At 38.4% G+C, this 18,785-nt stretch overlaps 1 protein-coding gene and 1 long non-coding RNA gene across 5 annotated transcripts; one reads left to right on the top strand and one right to left on the bottom strand.

The window, feature by feature from the left end:
• Window positions 1-4,624: 4,624 nt before the first annotated feature.
• On the bottom strand, window positions 4,625-10,539 carry LOC129189154 (uncharacterized). The gene is made up of 5 exons (XR_008572744.1): window positions 10,412-10,539; window positions 5,849-5,891; window positions 5,690-5,760; window positions 4,892-4,935; window positions 4,625-4,768 (listed from the first exon to the last, which is right to left on the bottom strand). It is a non-coding gene; the product is annotated as an uncharacterized LOC129189154 (long non-coding RNA).
• Window positions 5,702-18,428, top strand: glrx2 (glutaredoxin 2). Of its 4 annotated transcripts, none has more exons than XM_054790548.1 (4): window positions 5,702-5,783; window positions 14,615-14,681; window positions 15,302-15,478; window positions 18,022-18,421. In XM_054790548.1, the coding sequence occupies exons 2-4, from the start codon at window positions 14,616-14,618 to the stop codon at window positions 18,178-18,180; spliced, it is 402 nt and encodes a 133-aa protein (XP_054646523.1). In that variant the 5' UTR covers window positions 5,702-5,783; window position 14,615; the 3' UTR covers window positions 18,181-18,421. The 4 variants fall into 4 exon arrangements, with proteins under 4 accessions (XP_054646523.1, XP_054646522.1, XP_054646519.1 ...); XM_054790547.1 differs by lacking the exon at window positions 5,702-5,783 and adding an exon at window positions 13,951-13,985; XM_054790544.1 differs by lacking the exon at window positions 5,702-5,783 and adding an exon at window positions 13,992-14,192 and having other exon boundaries at window positions 18,022-18,424.
• Window positions 18,429-18,785: the final 357 nt, after the last annotated feature.

Genomic DNA, 18,785 nt, shown 5'->3' with positions numbered 1-18,785 from the left:
GACCTGCAGTGTGAACCTAGCCTAAGTCATTCTCATAGCGTTAGTATGTAGCACTAATGCTAAGAGGTTCCCTTGACAAAATAAAACCATAATGAAATATTCTGCTATCACTGGGATGCGGACTGACGGCAAACTTGATTTTCATTTTCCAGCTGCTATATAGACTCTCATTGTGTACTTTTATTTTGCTATATCTTCCTCATTAATGGTACAAGCCCAGCGCTGTAATCAAACATAATGCTCTCGTTTTTTAATACAATTTTAAAATGTTTTCAATATTGTGCTCATTGACTACTTCTATGATAGCAGCGCGGTTCAAAAAAACAGGAAGAAAGGCTAAAGAAAATAAATAGCCATTAGGGTGTCCATAACAAATGGATTGGATTTGCATTATTTCTTATAAGAAAAATGGATTTGGTACAAGTACTGTATGTTTCTGTTTGAGTCGGACCTTCTGGAACAGATGAATGATGATAACTAAATGTTTGGGGTTTTTTTTGCTCAATAAGGCCAATTTCTCCCTCAAAGCTCATGTGATTCTGCGCAATGCATATCAAGAAATACTCTACTGGTCCAAGGTATTCATCAACCTCCATTAGTAATGATTAAAGTCACGACTCAAAGTGAGAGGATATTGGGAACAAAGCTGAGTATCACTCATGCATGTCCCATGCAATCAAAGCTCTAGATTACTTGCATCCGGCAGCACTCAACCCCTCAACAAATAATGAAAATGGGCCTGGGGAAAAGTGAACGTAGAGAGACGGCATAAAAAGGTGAGTGGAATAATTTAGGCAGCAGTAGTCCAGCTCTCTGCCTGTATAGGGAGAAAGGAGATTGCTGTAGGTATAGCCATCATGAGAAGAAAAGCAAATATACCGGAAAAGGATGAGAGGGAAAGAGAAAAACAGCAGCAGGGGGGAAGTGATGTATGAAAGGGAAAGGAGTAATGGCTGAACAGTATTGAAAACCCGTGCTGATGTAAACGCAGAATAAAGGGCTAACGGTGGAAATGGATTGAGATGTCTCCCATGATGAAACGGAGGCAGTCGTCAAACTTTAACAACAGAGTTCATTGTTCTTCAGAAATCAGAGACACTTCAGGAGGAGACAAATTCCCTGACCTTTCCACAGCAGCTATACGAGTAACCTGACCAATAGCTCTCCTCGGGGATGAACGATGAACCATAATGGAAGTTTAGGGGGAAGATTAAAAGAATGTGACATATGAAATGATGTATGTAATCTCCTGCAAACAGCCACCTGGACATTTCCTCTGAAGGGAAATAAATGTTTTAAAGCACAAGTCAAAATGCAGTACATGAGAGACATAAGTAACAAGGGAATGGAAGTGTCTGGATTTGGACTGTACACACCAGATAATCGTGGTTAATTTAGGTGTCAAAGTTATTCTTGGTCAAAGTGAGTACATATATATAGTATTATATATATCAGTATAAATCGCGAGTACCGTAAGTTCCGATGTATAAGCCACACCTACTAAAACCACAGAGAAAAACAGATTTGTACATATATAAGCCGCTCCGGACTACTGTATAAGCAGCACATGTCCATGTCATTAAATGGCACATTGTGGCACGCACGAGTCCTTGAGGACCAGGCAGCTCTTTATTTGACAGGAACCAATCATGAGCTATGAAAAAACTCATGACAAGCTTGTCAACCCATTGGAAATTGTAGGAGGTCATTACTCAATATACCAGTCTGACTCACGGTGTCATCTTACAAAGAACGCTAAACTCATCAGACAGCAACTTAACACTCAAAAGGTACCTAGGAAATAGGAAAATGTACATTTTTATTGTAATTAATGCATGTGCCTCAAGGCAAGCCTCACCTGTCTGTTATGACGGCAGACGGAGGCTATTGTAGCATCCCCACAGAGTCACGCAGGGCCTGATGCTCCGTTATAACTTTATTCTAACCTGAACACGTCGACAGCAGTGCAATTCCAACACCATGTATGTATCTCCAACTCACAAACACGTCTCTAGTGTGACACTTCCTCATTCTCGAGGTGAATTCATTTGACACTTTGAAGGGAACTTCTCATTGCTCATAATAACGTGGTTAAAGTGTGACTCAAATGTTCCGCTACTATTAAAAGACAACAGGTAATTCGATTTTCAGGCGATCTTTTAGCTTGGTTTAAATTTTCAGTTCATTTGATATATAATCCTGTCCTGTCATTTATCTTTCTTTTTATAGCAAGCAGTAAAAATGGGCATATTTCAGACATAGTTGCAAATGAGGATTAATGAATTAATTTAAAAATGAGTGAGTCCAGTTTTTTATTTAATATTTGCAATCATATGCACTTTTTTTGCTTTTTCCAAAACGCGGGTACAGAATGTGATTTGTGAAAGTAATGCCTTCAAACACTTTTGTTTGTTAAGGACCGTTCTCTTGCTTGGTGCAAGTTTGCAATTGCACGATAAATTAAAGTAAAATGTATCTTTATATGTTATGTTTTGGTTAATTCAGCTTTGTCAGACATGGTGTGGCCCATTTTTTCTTAACATTTTACTGTAACCGACCTCCAAAAGAGAGCAAAAAACAGACACTTGGCATCTGATCACTCATAGAAAAACTATAGGGACCACAGGCTATGGATTATTTATGTTTTGTGCCCTTTTGTGACGGTTTTCTCAAAAAACACTTTAAAAAACCCAACAGTTATAAACAATTATAAATGACAATTGTAAACGAAAAGCGGTCTACCATGTTTGCCAACTTCAGTAATATTATTAACACGATGTCGAGTTGTTCGACATAGACGGGTTGGAGACATATGCGGGACAAACCAAAGTGGGCTGAATTTCCTGTCTGCTGCTGATCCAATCTGAAGCTTTTCGAAACTCGTAAAATGGCATATTCTAACACGTCATTTTGAACTCTACTCAGAACGTCCTTAAAATCCAACAGTGCAAAATATGAATGTTTGCAATTTGTAACTGGTCTTAATATCTTGATCAGGAGTGTATTGGTCTTATTTTGAAATAGAATTTAAACCTTATAACTTGTGTGGTCATTGACTACTTCACTGATAACAACGCGGTCCAAATAACCAGGAAGAAAGGCTAAAGAAAAGAAACATTCTTCATTACAAGAAGAACCTGTGTGTAGTGCTTATTCTTATCTGAGGCTGATCCCAACCCTACATGACAGCATATAAAGCGGGCCTTGCATCCCGACGTACGTGCTCCTACGTGCTGGCTACGTGCAAAAATGGAGAAAATCGCAAGAGACGTGGGCGTGGCCAGCACAGATTTTCAAACCCGCAGACAGCACGCAAAGCCCGTACGAAGAAAATTGTGATGCAAATTATTCTCTGCATGCACGTAGGAAAACCTTGCACGCTACATGAAGCACACGTAGCACGCACGCCACACTCACGATCTAAAAGCTACCAACAGAGGACGAGCGGCAAGCATGTGGGTGTCACGAATCACTTGCTCCACAAGTACAGCACACTTGCAACCCCTCTGATACCCTACTTCCTAAAAATACAAATTTCCGAAAAATTGCCGAGCCCGTACGTCGAGATGTAAGGCCCGCTTAATCCTTGCCACAATTTATAGTAATTTTAGTTGAAAACACATTTAAGACTATAAAGGCTAACAGCTTTATTTCAAAGTTAAGGAATGTGAATAGATCTGACGTCATTCTACTGGAGTCATCAGCTGCCATTTCTCATAAATTACGGTACCACCCGCTGTGGGCTCTAGTCTATCTGAAGTGATTGTGCATACCAGCTATAACCTCCTTGTTTTCCTGGCTCAGAAGCACGACAATCAGTGTTTGGTTAATGTGTGTGGCTCAGCTTATAAATGCTTATTATGCAGATGTGGTACAAAGGGAGAACTGAACGGTGTTACGGTTGTTATCCAGTCAGGAATACCAAAGTATTAAAGGGGAAATTTCAATAACAGATTTTTTTTTGTAATGCTTGGGCACCCACCATGTTGGCGGTGTACTTGGAAAATGACTCATATATTGTGATACGTGCTTTCATGTCAGTGTCTTTTGCAGCCCCTGGGCCTTGAATTTGCCACCTTAGTCTAAGGCAGGGGTCACCAATGTGGTGCCCGCGGGCACCAGGTAGCCCCCCATGACCACATGAGGTGCCCGCAAGCCTGCTTTTCATTCAGGTTTTCAGTTAATAATGTGAGAACACAAAGAAAAGTATTCTGAAACATAAAATGTGAGTTGTGGATACCAGCATTTTGTGAATGTTTTGGTAAAACAAGCATATTTGATCTGTTTGGGGTGAAATAAGGTATGAAAATCATTTCTACAAAAATTAGTAACTCCTGGCCATTTTCATTTTCTAAAAGTAATTCTCGCAAGAAAAAACGTTGGTGACCCCTGGTCTTAGGCTTACAATCTACAGTATGTGCACACAGAGTAAACACTTTGTGGTTTACGGATATTGAAAGAGCTGTTGAACAGCCCGCTCTCCCTCTCAAGTACTTAGAGCCTATCCATCTACTGAATCATTTCATGAAGTTCAACTGAAACTTCTGCAACAATACCCAAGGCATTTATTTTTAGAAGTGATGCAGGAATTCAAGGTTGACTGGTTCCTGGTCTTCCTGGCCCTGAGTGAGAGAAGACATCAATCTTCTGTTGCGAAAAGACCTATCTATATAGTCTCTATATGCCCTGTGATTGACTGGTGGCCAGTCCAGGTTGTACCCTGCCTCTAACCAAAAAGTCAGCAGGGATAGGCTCCAGTTCACTCTAACTGTGAACAGAATAAGCAGTAGAAAATGAATGAATAAATGAACATGTATGCACTGTAGAAAGTTTAGTTTAACAGGATATGTTACAATAACAATAATACCAATTTGCTCTTTTTTGAATGTACCATTTGATATTTTAGTAGGTCACGAATCACAGAACCACAGGCATCTGGTGGGAGAAAAAAAAATCTCAAATTAAGTTAATAGACTTGAATATTAAGCAAAGCCGATTCATGCCATGCAGTCAATGTTGCTGTTTTCATCTCAGTCACAGCTACTCCACTATTTTCTTTGTGTTTATTTGTCTCATTCTGTTTATTTATTACACACCTATGAGTGGAACCTATGAATACTACACCGCCCATATCTGTGGGCCCCTTTTTTCCTCTCGTTCTCATTGTCATGCAAAGCAATGATTCTTTCACAAGGTCAGCTTTTCCCTGTACAACATTAACTACAGTTCACCATTGCCATTCTGCAGAGCTAATAAAATCAACTGCATGGAAAAAAGGGAGGTGGATGTCAGACTTGTCATAGCACACAGGAAAAAGTCATGAGGGAGGGGAGAGATAAGCAAGGTGTGAAATCTTAAGGGAGAAATGGAAACAGGAGTTTAATTTAACAAAGGACTAAAAGCGAGAAAATGTAAAACAAAGGAAAAAAAACTAAAATATTTAAACACTTTAAATAGTTGTAGTTGACACTGATTCTGTGGAACATATTATTTTTTTATCATTTCTATTTTTTAAAAAAAGCTATTTTTATTCATGCGTATACACATGTTTACAGGTATATATAAAAATACAAATAATGCAAATACTTAGCTTTATCTTTTTAAACTTCAAATAAACAAAATAGGGCTGAAATCTTTTTTTTGTTTTGATTTCTTAGATTATTCTGAAAAGAGATGAGAGGAAGCTTACTGCGGCAGGTGACAGCATCTCGACTGGACGTGCTGTCAAAACCACTGCGAATTCATGTGCAGTCCTCCCTACTGTTTTGATTGGTGAGGCACAGGTACAGTCAGTGCACAGAAAACACACACACATATAAGAAAAGCCATGGCAACACACAATATGTACCTGAATGGCTGGTTTTGTCTCCATGGTAACCAGTGATTGATCCCTAGAGTTATGCAGCGAAAGAAACAATATTAATGAGAAGCGGTTGCAGTGGAGGATAGAAAGTGATGACATGGTTGGTGGTAACACAGCTAATTTGTGAATGCAAAGCAAATGCAAATGGAAGGATAAAAGTAAACATTATGCAGACTCATTTGTATTTGCTTATTTATAGCATTCCTACTGCAGGCTTTATGTGCTGCTCTGTACTGATCTATTTGTGGGTATCTGATATTCTTTGAAATTCATATACAGCGGTGTGAAAAAGCGTATGCCCCCTGATTTCTTTTTTTTTTGCATGTTCGTCACAATTAAATGATTTGGATCATCAAACGAATTGAAATATTAGTCAATGACAACACAGCTGAACACAAAATGCAGTTTTTAGATGAAACCTTTTATTATTAAGGGAGAAAAAAATCCAAACGTACATGGCCCTGTGTGAAAAAGTCATTGCCCCCTAACCTAATAATTGGTTGCGCCACCCTTAGCAGCAACAACTGCAATCAAACGTTTGTGATAACTTGCAACGAGTCTCTTAAAGCGCTGTGGAGGAATTTTGGCCCACTCATCTTTGCAGAATTGTTGTAAATCAAACACATTGGAGGGTTTTCCAGCATGACCCGCCTTTTTAAGCTGCCACAGCATCTCAGTAGTATTCAGGTCAGGACAGTCTTCCTTTTGTTTTTCTTCAGGCATTTAGAGGTGGACTTGCTGGTGTGTTTTGGATCATTGTCCTGGTGAAGAACCCAAGTTAGTTTCAGTTTGAGGTCACAAACAGATGGCCGGACATTCTCCTTCAGGGTTTTTTGGTAGACAGCAGAATTTATGGTCCCATTAATCACAACAAGTCTTCCAGGTCATGAAACAGCAAAGCAGCCTCAGACCATCACACTACCACCACCATATTTTATTGTTGGTATGATCTTTTTCTGAAAGGCGGCGTTACTTTTATGCCAGATGTAATGGGACACACACCTTCCAAAAAGTTAAAGTTTTGTCTCGTCAGACCACACAGTGTTTTCCTAAAGGTCTTGATGTTTTCAAGATGTTTTCTGGCAAAATTGAGCCAAGCCTCAATGTTATTTTTGTAGCAGTGGTTTTCAGGATACTGTACATCCGGGACTGGTCACGAGCCAATCGCGCTCAGGATCACATTCATACCTGTGGAGAATTTAGAGTCTGTTTTTGGGATGTAGTAGGAAAGAAGACAGAGTACGTGTAGAAAACCCACATGCTCACGGGGTAAACAGACAAACTCCACACAGAGATGCCCAAAATCTCCTGACTGTGACAACATGTTAACCACTCGGTCATTGTGCAGCCATAAATAAACATTATGAGCCTGATCTACTAAGCTCACGTGAAAAGCGTCAAATTAAGTGAACAAATTTTCATCGTATCATCAGAAAATGCAGTGTTGCATGTAGATATGGAGATATGACACGGCCCTTTTTCTGACTGGCTCCAAATCGCCCATCCGGCAGGTAAAAAATGGCATTGCTAGATAGACAATATGTCTCTGCTATTTTTATTTCTGACAGTCCAAATTTATAAACGCATGGAAGATTCTCTCTCTCCGTCATCTGTCATGCCTCCTTCTCAGTGACCACAGCGGTTTGTGCATAACGCTGTGCCGGCACCTGCCTTCCAAATGTGCTAAGAGATTTAAAACCACCGACCACAAACATGTTTCAGATTTTATAAATCAAATCGCGGGTGCAAAATTATTACATTTGCATCTCCTCTTCCCAGTATTTTGAGCATTCAGATAATTTGCATATATTCTGCCTATCCATGAAGGCAAACACGCACAATGGATTGTGAGTGTTGTTTTGCTCATTTGCAAATGTGCTCTTGTGCGTCATGTTAGTAGATCAGTTTTGCGTACGCTATGAAGTTTGCATGTTTTTTTTATACACGCAACCGTTTAGTAGATCAGACCCTAAATCTACTACATTTCCCTCTTTGTAATAATCAAGATCATTTGATCCTTTTGAAATGAAAACGCATGTAGGAAAAAAAACTTTCCACAGTAGAGTGTGGACAATTCTATCAAGCCTTTACCATATTGAGGATTCAGTGTTAGCTAAAACCGTCCTAGTAGTGTTGCATCGTGGTGGGGGGGCAAAAACTAACAATGTGCAATAGAAGTCAGAAGTACCAGAATAAACACAAATTCAACCTTTCAGAATTGCAATGAGCGCCTTGATAGCGTCAGGTGCCTTTGCAAATAGAACGCAAAATTCCCTCAATTGTGTGTGGATGCTGAATGATGCAAAGCCAAAATGCCTATAAAGAGAATTGACTATTTTGCTGGTTATTGCGTTGCAGCAAATCATCGCATTTCGGCAGTGAAGTCTCACAGCAATTATAAAAGCTAACAGGATGTTAGATTAATCATTAAGCATCTTTAAAGTTTAGAGCTAAAGTATCTTGAAAGTACATGGCCAGTTACTTTGTACTGAAGAGTGAAGTGACTTTTTGTTTTGGAGATTACAGTCATCCCTCATTTATTGTGATTAATTGGTTGTAGACCCAACTGCGATAAGTGAATTTCCACGAAGTAGGATTCAATATTGATAAATTGAATTTTTGGAGATGCTTTTTGTACCTGCTTACGATCTTCTAAATAGGATTTTTAACATTATTAGAGCTCTCAAGATATGAAATAACACCCACAGAGTCACCTTTACATTTGTATTACCCAAAAGAGTAGATATAATCAGCAAAATCACACAATATTAGACATAAATATAATAACAGACTCAAATGTCAGGAGTTCCTTGTTTTTTTTCCTGGACGGCGTACTTCCTGCGGAGGCTGTTAGCTCATCAATGTATTGTAATGGTGTCTTTAAATGGCTTTACACTCTTATTACCCAATATAGTACCCACAATAAAAGTGAGTGAAACATTTAAGATGTAAATAAAACTCCTGCTTGTGTGTGCCACAGTAATTGTGTTCCTTAGGGGACCTTAGTGGCAGGTGGACAGATGTTTGGAGGACAGGAAGTGACGTCGGAGGTTCAGAGTTGAGTTTTAGTTTGTCATGGGTTACAACCCCAATAGCAGCCCCTGCTCTTTTTATGATTATGATGTTATTGTTATTGTGCCTGTTGTGAGATAATTAAAATCTGCATTAAATGCCTGTTCTAGCAACCATATCTGGTGCTTGGCTCACCGAACAGTTACTGACACTTAGTGGCCAATGTGGAACACTACATTCAGAATTAGAATGCTTCTTCTACCTTGTATTTTTGTATTTTAGTTCATTTAGCTGCTTCATTGAATCAATTTTATGCTTGAAAAATGCTTAATTAAGACCAAGAATAAGTCCAATTTGTTTAAATATGCATATATATTTTTATGCTAATAGGCCATATTCAACCACAAAACAGCAGTCATTTTTAAATGAATACATTTTTGTAAAACCGCAATAGAATGAGGGCGCAATGTTTGAACTGCGATGTACGACAAGTCTTAGCCACTTTTTCATTTCACTTGACTCATTTATTTTCAGTCAAGAATCATCACATCATTATGATAATAGATTTGGTACATTTTCAGATGTAGTGTGAATACAGGCTGGGAAATTTTGACAGACCTGACAACCATTTGGAAAATGTGATAAGTAGCTTTCTTTTATCATGAGAAAAGACTTACAACGAATGCAAATTGTATGGGGAAACACAAAACTGTCAATGAGACTGTCAAATCAGTCTTTATTAGGACGGACTCCGCAAAGCGTGAGTTCTGATCAAACGCGTGCAATGTAAGTGTCGGAAAAAGCTAGCTTGTCTCAACTTCACATGTAGAAATGTGCAAAAAGGTGCAATTATTTGGCAACATAAAATGATATATTGCTCGCCATCTGGTTGCATTTCATACGAAAGTAATACAGTATGTCACATTCCCGCGCACCTGCATCTGCATGAACAGAATATAAATATGGACAACATAAATTGTGTTTCTTTATTTATGGTGTCTTCATGGTCCCAAATCCATTTAAAAGTACATGCTTCTCAGTGAGGCTGCTTCAGCATCACTGTGTGCCTTTTGGCCAAAAGCAATGTAACACTGCATCTTCAGCAAACATATTCTTATTCCCTACCTCTGTGCTATCTGACAAAGATTATTGGACCTCTGATAAAATGTTTATGCTAGCACAAGTTCCTACTGTGGATTAAAAACAAACTGTCATTGGAAACTGTCCGACAACCCAATGCATCTGATAAAGCTACACTGGGGAAAGGATTCTCAAAGAAAATACTAGAGTAGCAAAGAAGATAATGGATGGATAGCCAACATCGGGGGTCTATTGGAGATATAGACGGCATCTGGGTCAGTACAGCTGGCATATTACATACCATGAAAATGTGATGTTTTGTGGGTGCGTCTTCAATGTTAAGCAATACAAAGCAACTATGCCCTCTTGAGTACAAAAACGAAATTGCACATATCACACACTGGCTCACTAATTTGTAGCCTAAAATTTAACCGTAATTTGTAGCCTAAAACTTACCGGTACTTCTTTCATAACCAATTCTGAGTGACGAAATTAGCCTCTGTCTCGGCTGGGTGAAATAGCCATGTTGCTTCGTTTATTGACGTCGACAGAACATTTCAAAATAAAGCAGTTCTTGTTCAAATTGCATACATGCAGAAGTCTCTCAGCTTGATAACCAAACCTTCATAATAAAATACAGTAATGGACCTGAATATTTAATTATATGTCTTTTAAATTAATTTAAATCAAATTTCTTAATACAAGCCAGTAAATCATCCATGCTATTTTATACCCCTGGTCTCATTAGGGTACATCCTGACAGGTTGCCAGCCAGTCCCAGGACACACACAGACAAACAGCCATTCACACACACATCCACACACAGAAGAGTCCTATGAGCTTAATATGCATGTTTTTGGGGTGTGGGAGGAGTACCTGGAAGAAACCCGCGCAAACACGGGGAAAATGTGCAAACTCCACAGACAGAAGAAGATTCAACCCCTCAATCTCCTGATATACTCACCACTCATCCGCAGTGTAGCCTCCAGCAAGTTACAAAAGCCAAAAATATTAACAATGCCTTTTCTATAAAATGGCACTTACACATACGTACAGTATATCAGTGCTGTTTCCCACAATCACCAACATACAACTCAGATCAGTAGAAGTAGAGTTCAGTAAGCGTTTTAGCATCTTCCTCTGGGCCGTTTTATTTGCCACCTTGTATCAAGATCTCAAGGATTACTGTGCTCAAGGAGCTGTGAAATCTTCCCTGACACCTTGAGCCTCTGAAACAACTGGTGTTCGCCTCTCCTATCAAGGAAACACACGCTGGCCAGTTTCCACATTGAATAAGAAGAAGGCCAACCCCAAACCTTCACACAGACAACCTTACACACGCAAGGGCACGTCGAAACGCTAACCTGACATGCCACCAATCCAATTTGTGGCACCCCACACATCCATTCAAGAAAAACAGCAATTGGTGTTGACAGCAGGCCAGAGAAACCAACTAGACACATTGTCGCAACCTTCCCTAAAACAAATGTCACCGTCAACAGCACCGTGTCAGCTGACACGAGCCACGTCCAATACATCAGATGAGACGCTAAAAAACTAGATATGACTCAGGGCAAAAAAGGTTCTGAACAAACAGAACTGATTGCCCCTTGGAAATATTCTTTCTTACTTTTGTTACCTTGTCAATTTTGGGCCGGGTTCTGTTTGAGATCCATGCTGACTGTACAGAAGTCAGCCAAGCCGACCACCAGACTATGAAAAACAACAAATTCTATAGTATGCTGAATGCAACTTGTATTAAAACTAAAATAGTGACACTTGTCCAGGCTGTTCAATTATAGTTCCTGTTTCTGTACGCTGGCCTGGTAGCTTTGGATAACTTGTCACATAACAAAGTTACGTATTTTCCGGAAAAAATGCATCATGAAGAGGAAAAAAAGTATAAGTTTCACTGGACTACAAGTGCTATTTGCCCGTATTTATGATCAAGGTGTCATCAGAGTGAGCATTTCTTTCATTGCGCTGCTCCTAACAACATTCAATTCACAAGAGAAGAACACGAAGGCAGAGGGTGGGGGCAGTGTTTACACCCACAAGGAGGCAAACTAAAGCTATCCATCCATCCATTTTCTATGCCGCTTCTCCTCATTAGGGTCGCGGGGGCATGCAGGAGCCTATCCCAGCTGACTTTGGGCGACAGGCGGGGTACACCCTGGACTGGTCGCCAGAAACTAAAGCTACAGAAGCTGAAATAAGTCTTTTTTTAAGTACAAAAGTAAGAATGCTCTCGAAAAAGATATTTTTAATACATGACATGGTGCCTAGAAACATATCAAATAGCCTTATTTTAACACCAAAACGTTTGTATTCACAAATCAAATCAAAACCAACCACTACACTACTTTAACACATGTTAAATTATATACTACATATAGTTTTATATTAGGGCTGTCATCGATTAAAATATTTAATTGTGATTAATCGCACTTTGAATTACCTTGTGTACGAATGGTGCTCTGTAAATAAACTTGACTTGCCTTGCCTTTTTGTCCATAGTTAACTCATAATTAATCGCATTTAATCATAGAGCAAGTATTTATCTATAATAGGTAGGCATGTAAATCTCTTCTTCTCTGGTAAACGATTCGATACGCAACTACAAGGATAACTACATCAAATTTTTATGTAAAGGGATGTCCATCAATCTATTTTCTATGCTGCTTATCCTCACTAGGGTCGGGGGTATGCTGGCGCCTATCCCAGCTGACTTCGGGTTACACCCTGGACTGGTCACCAGAGCCCATATAGACAAACAACCATTTGCACTCACATTCATACCTATGGACAATTTAGAGTCGCTAATTAACCTAACATGCATCTTTTTGGAATGTGGGAGGAAACCGGAATAACCAGGCTCCAGCTCATATTAAGCATATTAATGAATTCATGTATTTTATAAACAGCCACCGATAAAAACAGTACTTTTTGCTCACAAGGTGTCATTTCATGTCTTTAATTCCTGTCATTCTCAAGGTATTTTGGACCAGGTTTTATTTAAGAGTAGACTACCACAATTCACGTTAGCTTTACTGCAGCTAAACCCGACTGCCAGTGTTGTCACCACATAAAACAGCAAATCTGTCTGCAACTCGGCTGCATTCATGGTTGAAACTGAGCAGAAAAAACAATGGCTACCACTTATTTAATATAAATAGGTAGTTCAACCCACCGATGAATATACTTTCAATGCTATGCAAATGCATCTACACTGGTTGACAAGCTACTATACAGCACTTCATCAGGTTATGCCTGGGAATCAGTCAATGGATCAGGTGACACGAACTCACGTTGAAAAGCATCAAATATGCTTGGGGGAATTACAGTACATGAACTCACACACTCTGATAATTAAAAACTACTAACACATTGACACAGTCAACCTACTGCATATTGGGTTTAAAGAAGGTTTCCAAGCAGATTACTTCCAACTGGTGTGGGTCTCATGTATCATATTTTAATTGCATTTTATTGACCAGATGGTATCGCATTTATCAACGTGTAGCATTAGAGGCTAACAATTTAATTTACAAAAGTGATACAGTCAGCGATATAGATTACAACAGATAATCCTTTTCAACCACTTAACCACAGCAAATGGAATTGAGTCAACTTTCTGATTGATGTGTTTTTAAACAGAAAAAAGGCAAGACTGGAATCACATAAATGGAATCCCCAAATAATTTCACAAATCACCATATTTTTTCTTAGTATTTGCTTTGATTTATACAGATATTGTTGAGAATATATTGCTGTTTACCGGGTTTTATATTATATGATAATTATATAGATTAATTTGAGAGGCATTATCGCTGTGCTATATTCTGTGGAGTATATATTATAGCAAACAAATATGATTGGGTCGTATTGAACATTATTTTCATATTCATTTCATTTTCTTTACTACATTTGACACGCCTCCCTCCCCTCAACGTTGCGCGAGTGTTGTGATGTCAGTGTGCTACGTCGACGTTCACTTGCGTCAGTTACTACTTCCGGGTGTTCATGTAAGGTAGGCTCCAAGTGAAACAAATACAACGGACGTAAACAAGCGCCTAACAACATTCGAGTTGTTTAATTGCGACCATATTTTTTTTTACACTGACTGCATGTTTTATCAACTAAAACTATTAGATTATTTTTTGGCCGTTTGTAGTTTTTTATTGATGTTTTCCCGAGCAGGATGTCTATCTCGAGCAGCGTGGACCGGTTGCCGAAGGTCATTATTTAAATATTCATTCATTTAATGTATACCCTTACCCGATAGATAATTTTAAACATACAGATACGGGACAATTTTAAAAACACAGCTGACGTCACCCACTTTAACTTCTAATCCTGGATTAACCAACAGTCACATAAACCTTAGTGCAGTTAGTCACGACGCCACTGTTTTAAACGTGGTGAACTACATCACGAGGGTTTTAATAATGGACATGTGGATGTTCAGACCAGCAGTTATCCTCTTGGGGTTCACACTGATGCAAAATAGCGTTCATCTCACATCTTCCTGTCATATATTACCACTTTTAAGGTTTTAAGAAGCTGGGTTTTATTGTAGTAGTGGTAGTTCTGTAAAACTGTTTTGTTTTGACTATGATTTTATTTTGTGCTTAATTGTGTTTTGTGTTTTTTTTGCAGAATGGGGAATTTTACGTCATCCATTACAGGAAGATCATCCAGTACTGCCTGTGTGCAATATGTTAATGTAAGAAGACACGTCTCAATTCCTTCTCCTGTATCATTCCTCAAATATTTTGAAATAGATTCCAATATCACATATTACAAGTCTGTCTTCTGTAGCTCTGCACACATCACCCACTGTATTTATGCTTTAGTTATCACCTTGGGTTCTGGATTACGAGCTGTCCGAGACTTGCTTGCTTCTGTTGTTGTTGCTACTTACAACTTTAAAAGACTTCCAACACATTTAAAAGTTCTTGTTTCTGTTGGTTGGTGTTCATTGTTTGAATGAACCCAGAACAAAGTATCTTCCAATATCCTACAGTCCCTAAAGCCGTGTTAACCTGTTGCGTTTGACGTCTAGGGATAGATTATTTAACATAATTATTTAGAAGCACAGATTATGTGGCGTTAAGGATTGAATATCCATTGTAAAAAAAAATATATATATATACACATATACTGTATGTATTTCTCCTTTTTTGTTTTATGGCGTAATATAGGCACAATTGTGCTTTTACTTCTTGTGTGTATTGAAAGAAGATAAAAGAAGATATAGATTATAAAAATGTGCAAGGAAATGAGAAATGAATGTCTTGTTGGTATTGAAGCATGATCTAAGCGACTTTCTGTTATACCTTTCAGGAAGTGGTGTCACAGAACTGTGTTGTGATATTTTCCAAGACCACGTGTCCATACTGCAAAATGGCCAAAAATGTGTTCAATGAAATAGGTGCCACTTACAAAGTTATTGAACTTGATGAACACGATGAAGGGAGGAGACTACAAGAGGCCTTAGCCCAGGTGACTGGTGCTAGAACGGTAAGTACCTCTTGTTGCTTCTGGGGATTGCGTTAATGTTTTATCCAAGAGCCTTGTACAGCAAAAAATAAATATGCATATTTACAATAATTCACATTTTTGTTTTTCTCTGACAAGGCTCTTGTTAGTCATTACACTATGCACACATTAGGTGCACCTACACAATGCCATCCATCTATTTTCTATGGCACTTAACCTCACTAGGGTCGCGGGGAGATTCAGGAGCCTATCCCAGCTGACTTTGGGCGAGAGGCTGGGTACACCCTGGACTGGTCACTTGCACAATGTAATGACTTTAAATATTAATCTTAATACAGCATAACAAAAAAGTATTTTTTATTTAAACTAATTATATTGTTTTGAAATAACACATAGTATCTTTTTATTAACCAGAAACAGTAGCAACAAAAAAACATGAGGCATTCTTAGTACAGTCATCCCTCGCTACATTGCAGTTTGACCACCTCTCCCTCACTCTATTTCTCCGGGTACTGTGGTTTCCTCCCATATTCCAAAAACATGCATGTTAGGCTAATTGTTGACTCTAAGTTGTCAGTGGTTGTTTGTCTATATGCGCCCTGCGATTGACTGGAAAGGCAAACTTATACATAACTTCGACACATACATTTTATAATTTAAAATGCGTTAAATAGGCGTGAGAGGTATATTTAAAAGACACGGAGAAGGTTGTAGAATGTAATAATTACATATGATCTAACAGTCACTTTTATTGCAAATGTTGAACCAACATCGGAGGAGAACTTCAATGATATATAAAAATAAATATACATGCGTATACAAAGAGAAATTTTATGGAAATTTCAATAACTCACAGATTTTTGCCATTCACTGGTGGTCCCGGAACAGAACCCCTACAAAAAGTGGGGCTCTACTTTATATCCATATTGATTTATTTTTATTGAGTACATGACTTTTGATTTTGAATAATGCAAATAATTATAGTCGTCCCTCGTTTATCGTGGTTAATTGGTTCCACATCTGACCGCGATAAGCGAAGTAGGATTCAATATTAATAGACGGAATATTTTCGTAGTTAGAGCATAGAAAATCTGATTATGACTTTCTGAAGACTGTTTTTTTTTTAACATTTATTTGAGCCCTGTAGATGTGAAATAACACCTCTATAGTCACTGTTACAGTATAACATAGCAAGCTAGCGAGCTAACTAGTTAGCCTCTCCAATTTACTTATTCTAAGCTTAAGTGTTTCAAAAGCAGTGGAGAAGGACAAAGAAGCCAATAACCTACCACTTCCACACGGAATGAGAGGAGAACCTTTTTTTTCTATTCAACCTCAGCCATGACATGTCGGCTCGGCTCTGCTGGCTCAGTAGCCAGTTTCCATGCAGTGTGAAAGGTATTGTAATCCAACGTCATGTCTCATAACATTACTGATGCCTAGTGACCAGAATACTACATATAACTTGTCTTTCAATATTTTTGACTGATAATACTGTAGGCTATAGTTAACCTCAAAACAGCAATCATTTATTAATTAAACATTGAGCCACGATATAGCGAGGGATAAGGATAAATGCTTTTCCGAACCATCCACATACATACAATGCCAGTGACGGTTCTGGACGTCTGGGTGCCCAAAGCAGGATTTGGCCTGGGGGCCCTAGCTAGTTAAAGAATTTTCTCGTCTTTCACACACACCCCTGACACACACACAGACAGCAGTTTTAGTATTAACCACGTTTGTCCACAAGGTGTCTTTAAACCCCAAGTATTAAAACATTTCAGTTTTATTTATTTATTTTTCCCAGACATAATTTTCTTGCAGTAAAAACAAAAACACCATCCAAAACAAAACACATTTGCAGATAAAATGGTCAAAATCAAATAATTTCACCATCCCGAAATCCAATACTAAAGAGGTAAAAGGTAAGAAATGATACAAACAATCTACAAATCTAAAAATATAAATGAATTAATTAGATCAAAAAAGAGAAATATGTAAAAACTGACAAATCTCATCTTTTGTTTTACTGATGATGTCAGGGTTTGGGGGCTCTTTAGTGGCTGCGGGGCGCTAACCAGCCACACTCGCTTATAGAGAGAAACGCTATGTACAGTGTAATGCTATCATATGACATCTAATATTTACAGTATACTGTACATGTAAGTATGTATACAAGGGATGTGTGTGTGTGTGTGTGTGTGTGTGTGGTTGGGGGAGGTAATACTGAATGATGAATTGGGAAACTATGGAGTCATAGACTGCCATGTCATCAGAATGTCGAATTTAACACCCGTTTCCCACAATGAACCGCTTCTTCGTGCTGGCAGCACTTATGCAGCCCGAAAACATTATGACCATCATGCTTGACTGTAGGCAAGACACAATTAGGTTGGTACTCGCGATTTAGACTGTGTTGAGTGATTTTTCAGTAGATACTAAATATATACTGCTGTACAAGCTATAGTATTGTCTCTTGAGCTATACTGTTATAAAAAGTGGTTGCTGAAAAGCTTAAAGGCCCTCTTGTCTTATTTACAATATTGCCTCTGTGTGTTCAGGTGCCAAGAGTCTTCATTAATGGAAGCTGTATTGGGGGTGGCTCCGATACCAAACAGCTCCATCAGCAGGGCAAGTTAGTGCCCCTTATCAAACAGTGTGCTCCCTGCTGTGCTGCAAGCAACTCTGAAGGCTCAGGCAGTGGACAGTTTGCAAAATGACTAACCGTTTTGCTTTCTTTCAAGCATGTATTTATTGAATGTTTCCTCTGAATTGTGTATGACTTGAACACAGTTGTTTTTATTTATCAAAGTGCACTGAATACTTGATGCATGACACACATGTTTATCCCACAATTTACAGCATTCACATGATGTGCTTCAACGTGTGTATGGTTTGAACACAGTTGTTTTTATTTATCAAAATACACATGATGTAAAAATGATCTAATTAAATTTCCATTGGACACTACCTCTCCGATATGATATGCATATTTTATGGGGCTCCTTGAAGTAAAACCTTTTATTGAAAACATTTGCAGCGACTGTTGAGCTACAGTTTATTTTGAGTAATGTTCTATTTCAGTGTACCAGAAATTTAAGGTGCTGTTTTGTCCCAGAACCTTGTTAACTAAAGATCTAAAACTATGGATTACAATAACCTATTTAAATCTACAGACATTTGTTGTGTACACTGGATGTATGGCAGCTATAGATTTTAAGTGTGTAGGCTATTTTTTTCCACTACTGTTTTTTTTTAACAACCTCTTAACCTTATACACATTCATTCTCCTTCCTTATATACAGTCATTAAAAATAAACGTATA

This window comes from Dunckerocampus dactyliophorus, chromosome 10 (assembly GCF_027744805.1).
Source record: "Dunckerocampus dactyliophorus isolate RoL2022-P2 chromosome 10, RoL_Ddac_1.1, whole genome shotgun sequence".
Lineage (NCBI taxonomy): Eukaryota > Metazoa > Chordata > Actinopteri > Syngnathiformes > Syngnathidae > Dunckerocampus > Dunckerocampus dactyliophorus.
This window is presented reverse-complemented; position numbering and strand designations above follow the sequence as displayed.

Coding starts and splice junctions, on each gene's coding strand:
- glrx2 (XM_054790544.1), top strand. CDS start 14,083: ATGTTTTATCAACTAAAACTATTAGATTATTTTTTGGCCGTTTGTAGT. Junction 14,193..14,614: donor GCGTGGACCGGTTGCCGAAG/GTCATTATTTAA, acceptor TTTTTTTTGCAG/AATGGGGAATTTTACGTCAT. Junction 15,479..18,021: donor AGGTGACTGGTGCTAGAACG/GTAAGTACCTCT, acceptor CTGTGTGTTCAG/GTGCCAAGAGTCTTCATTAA.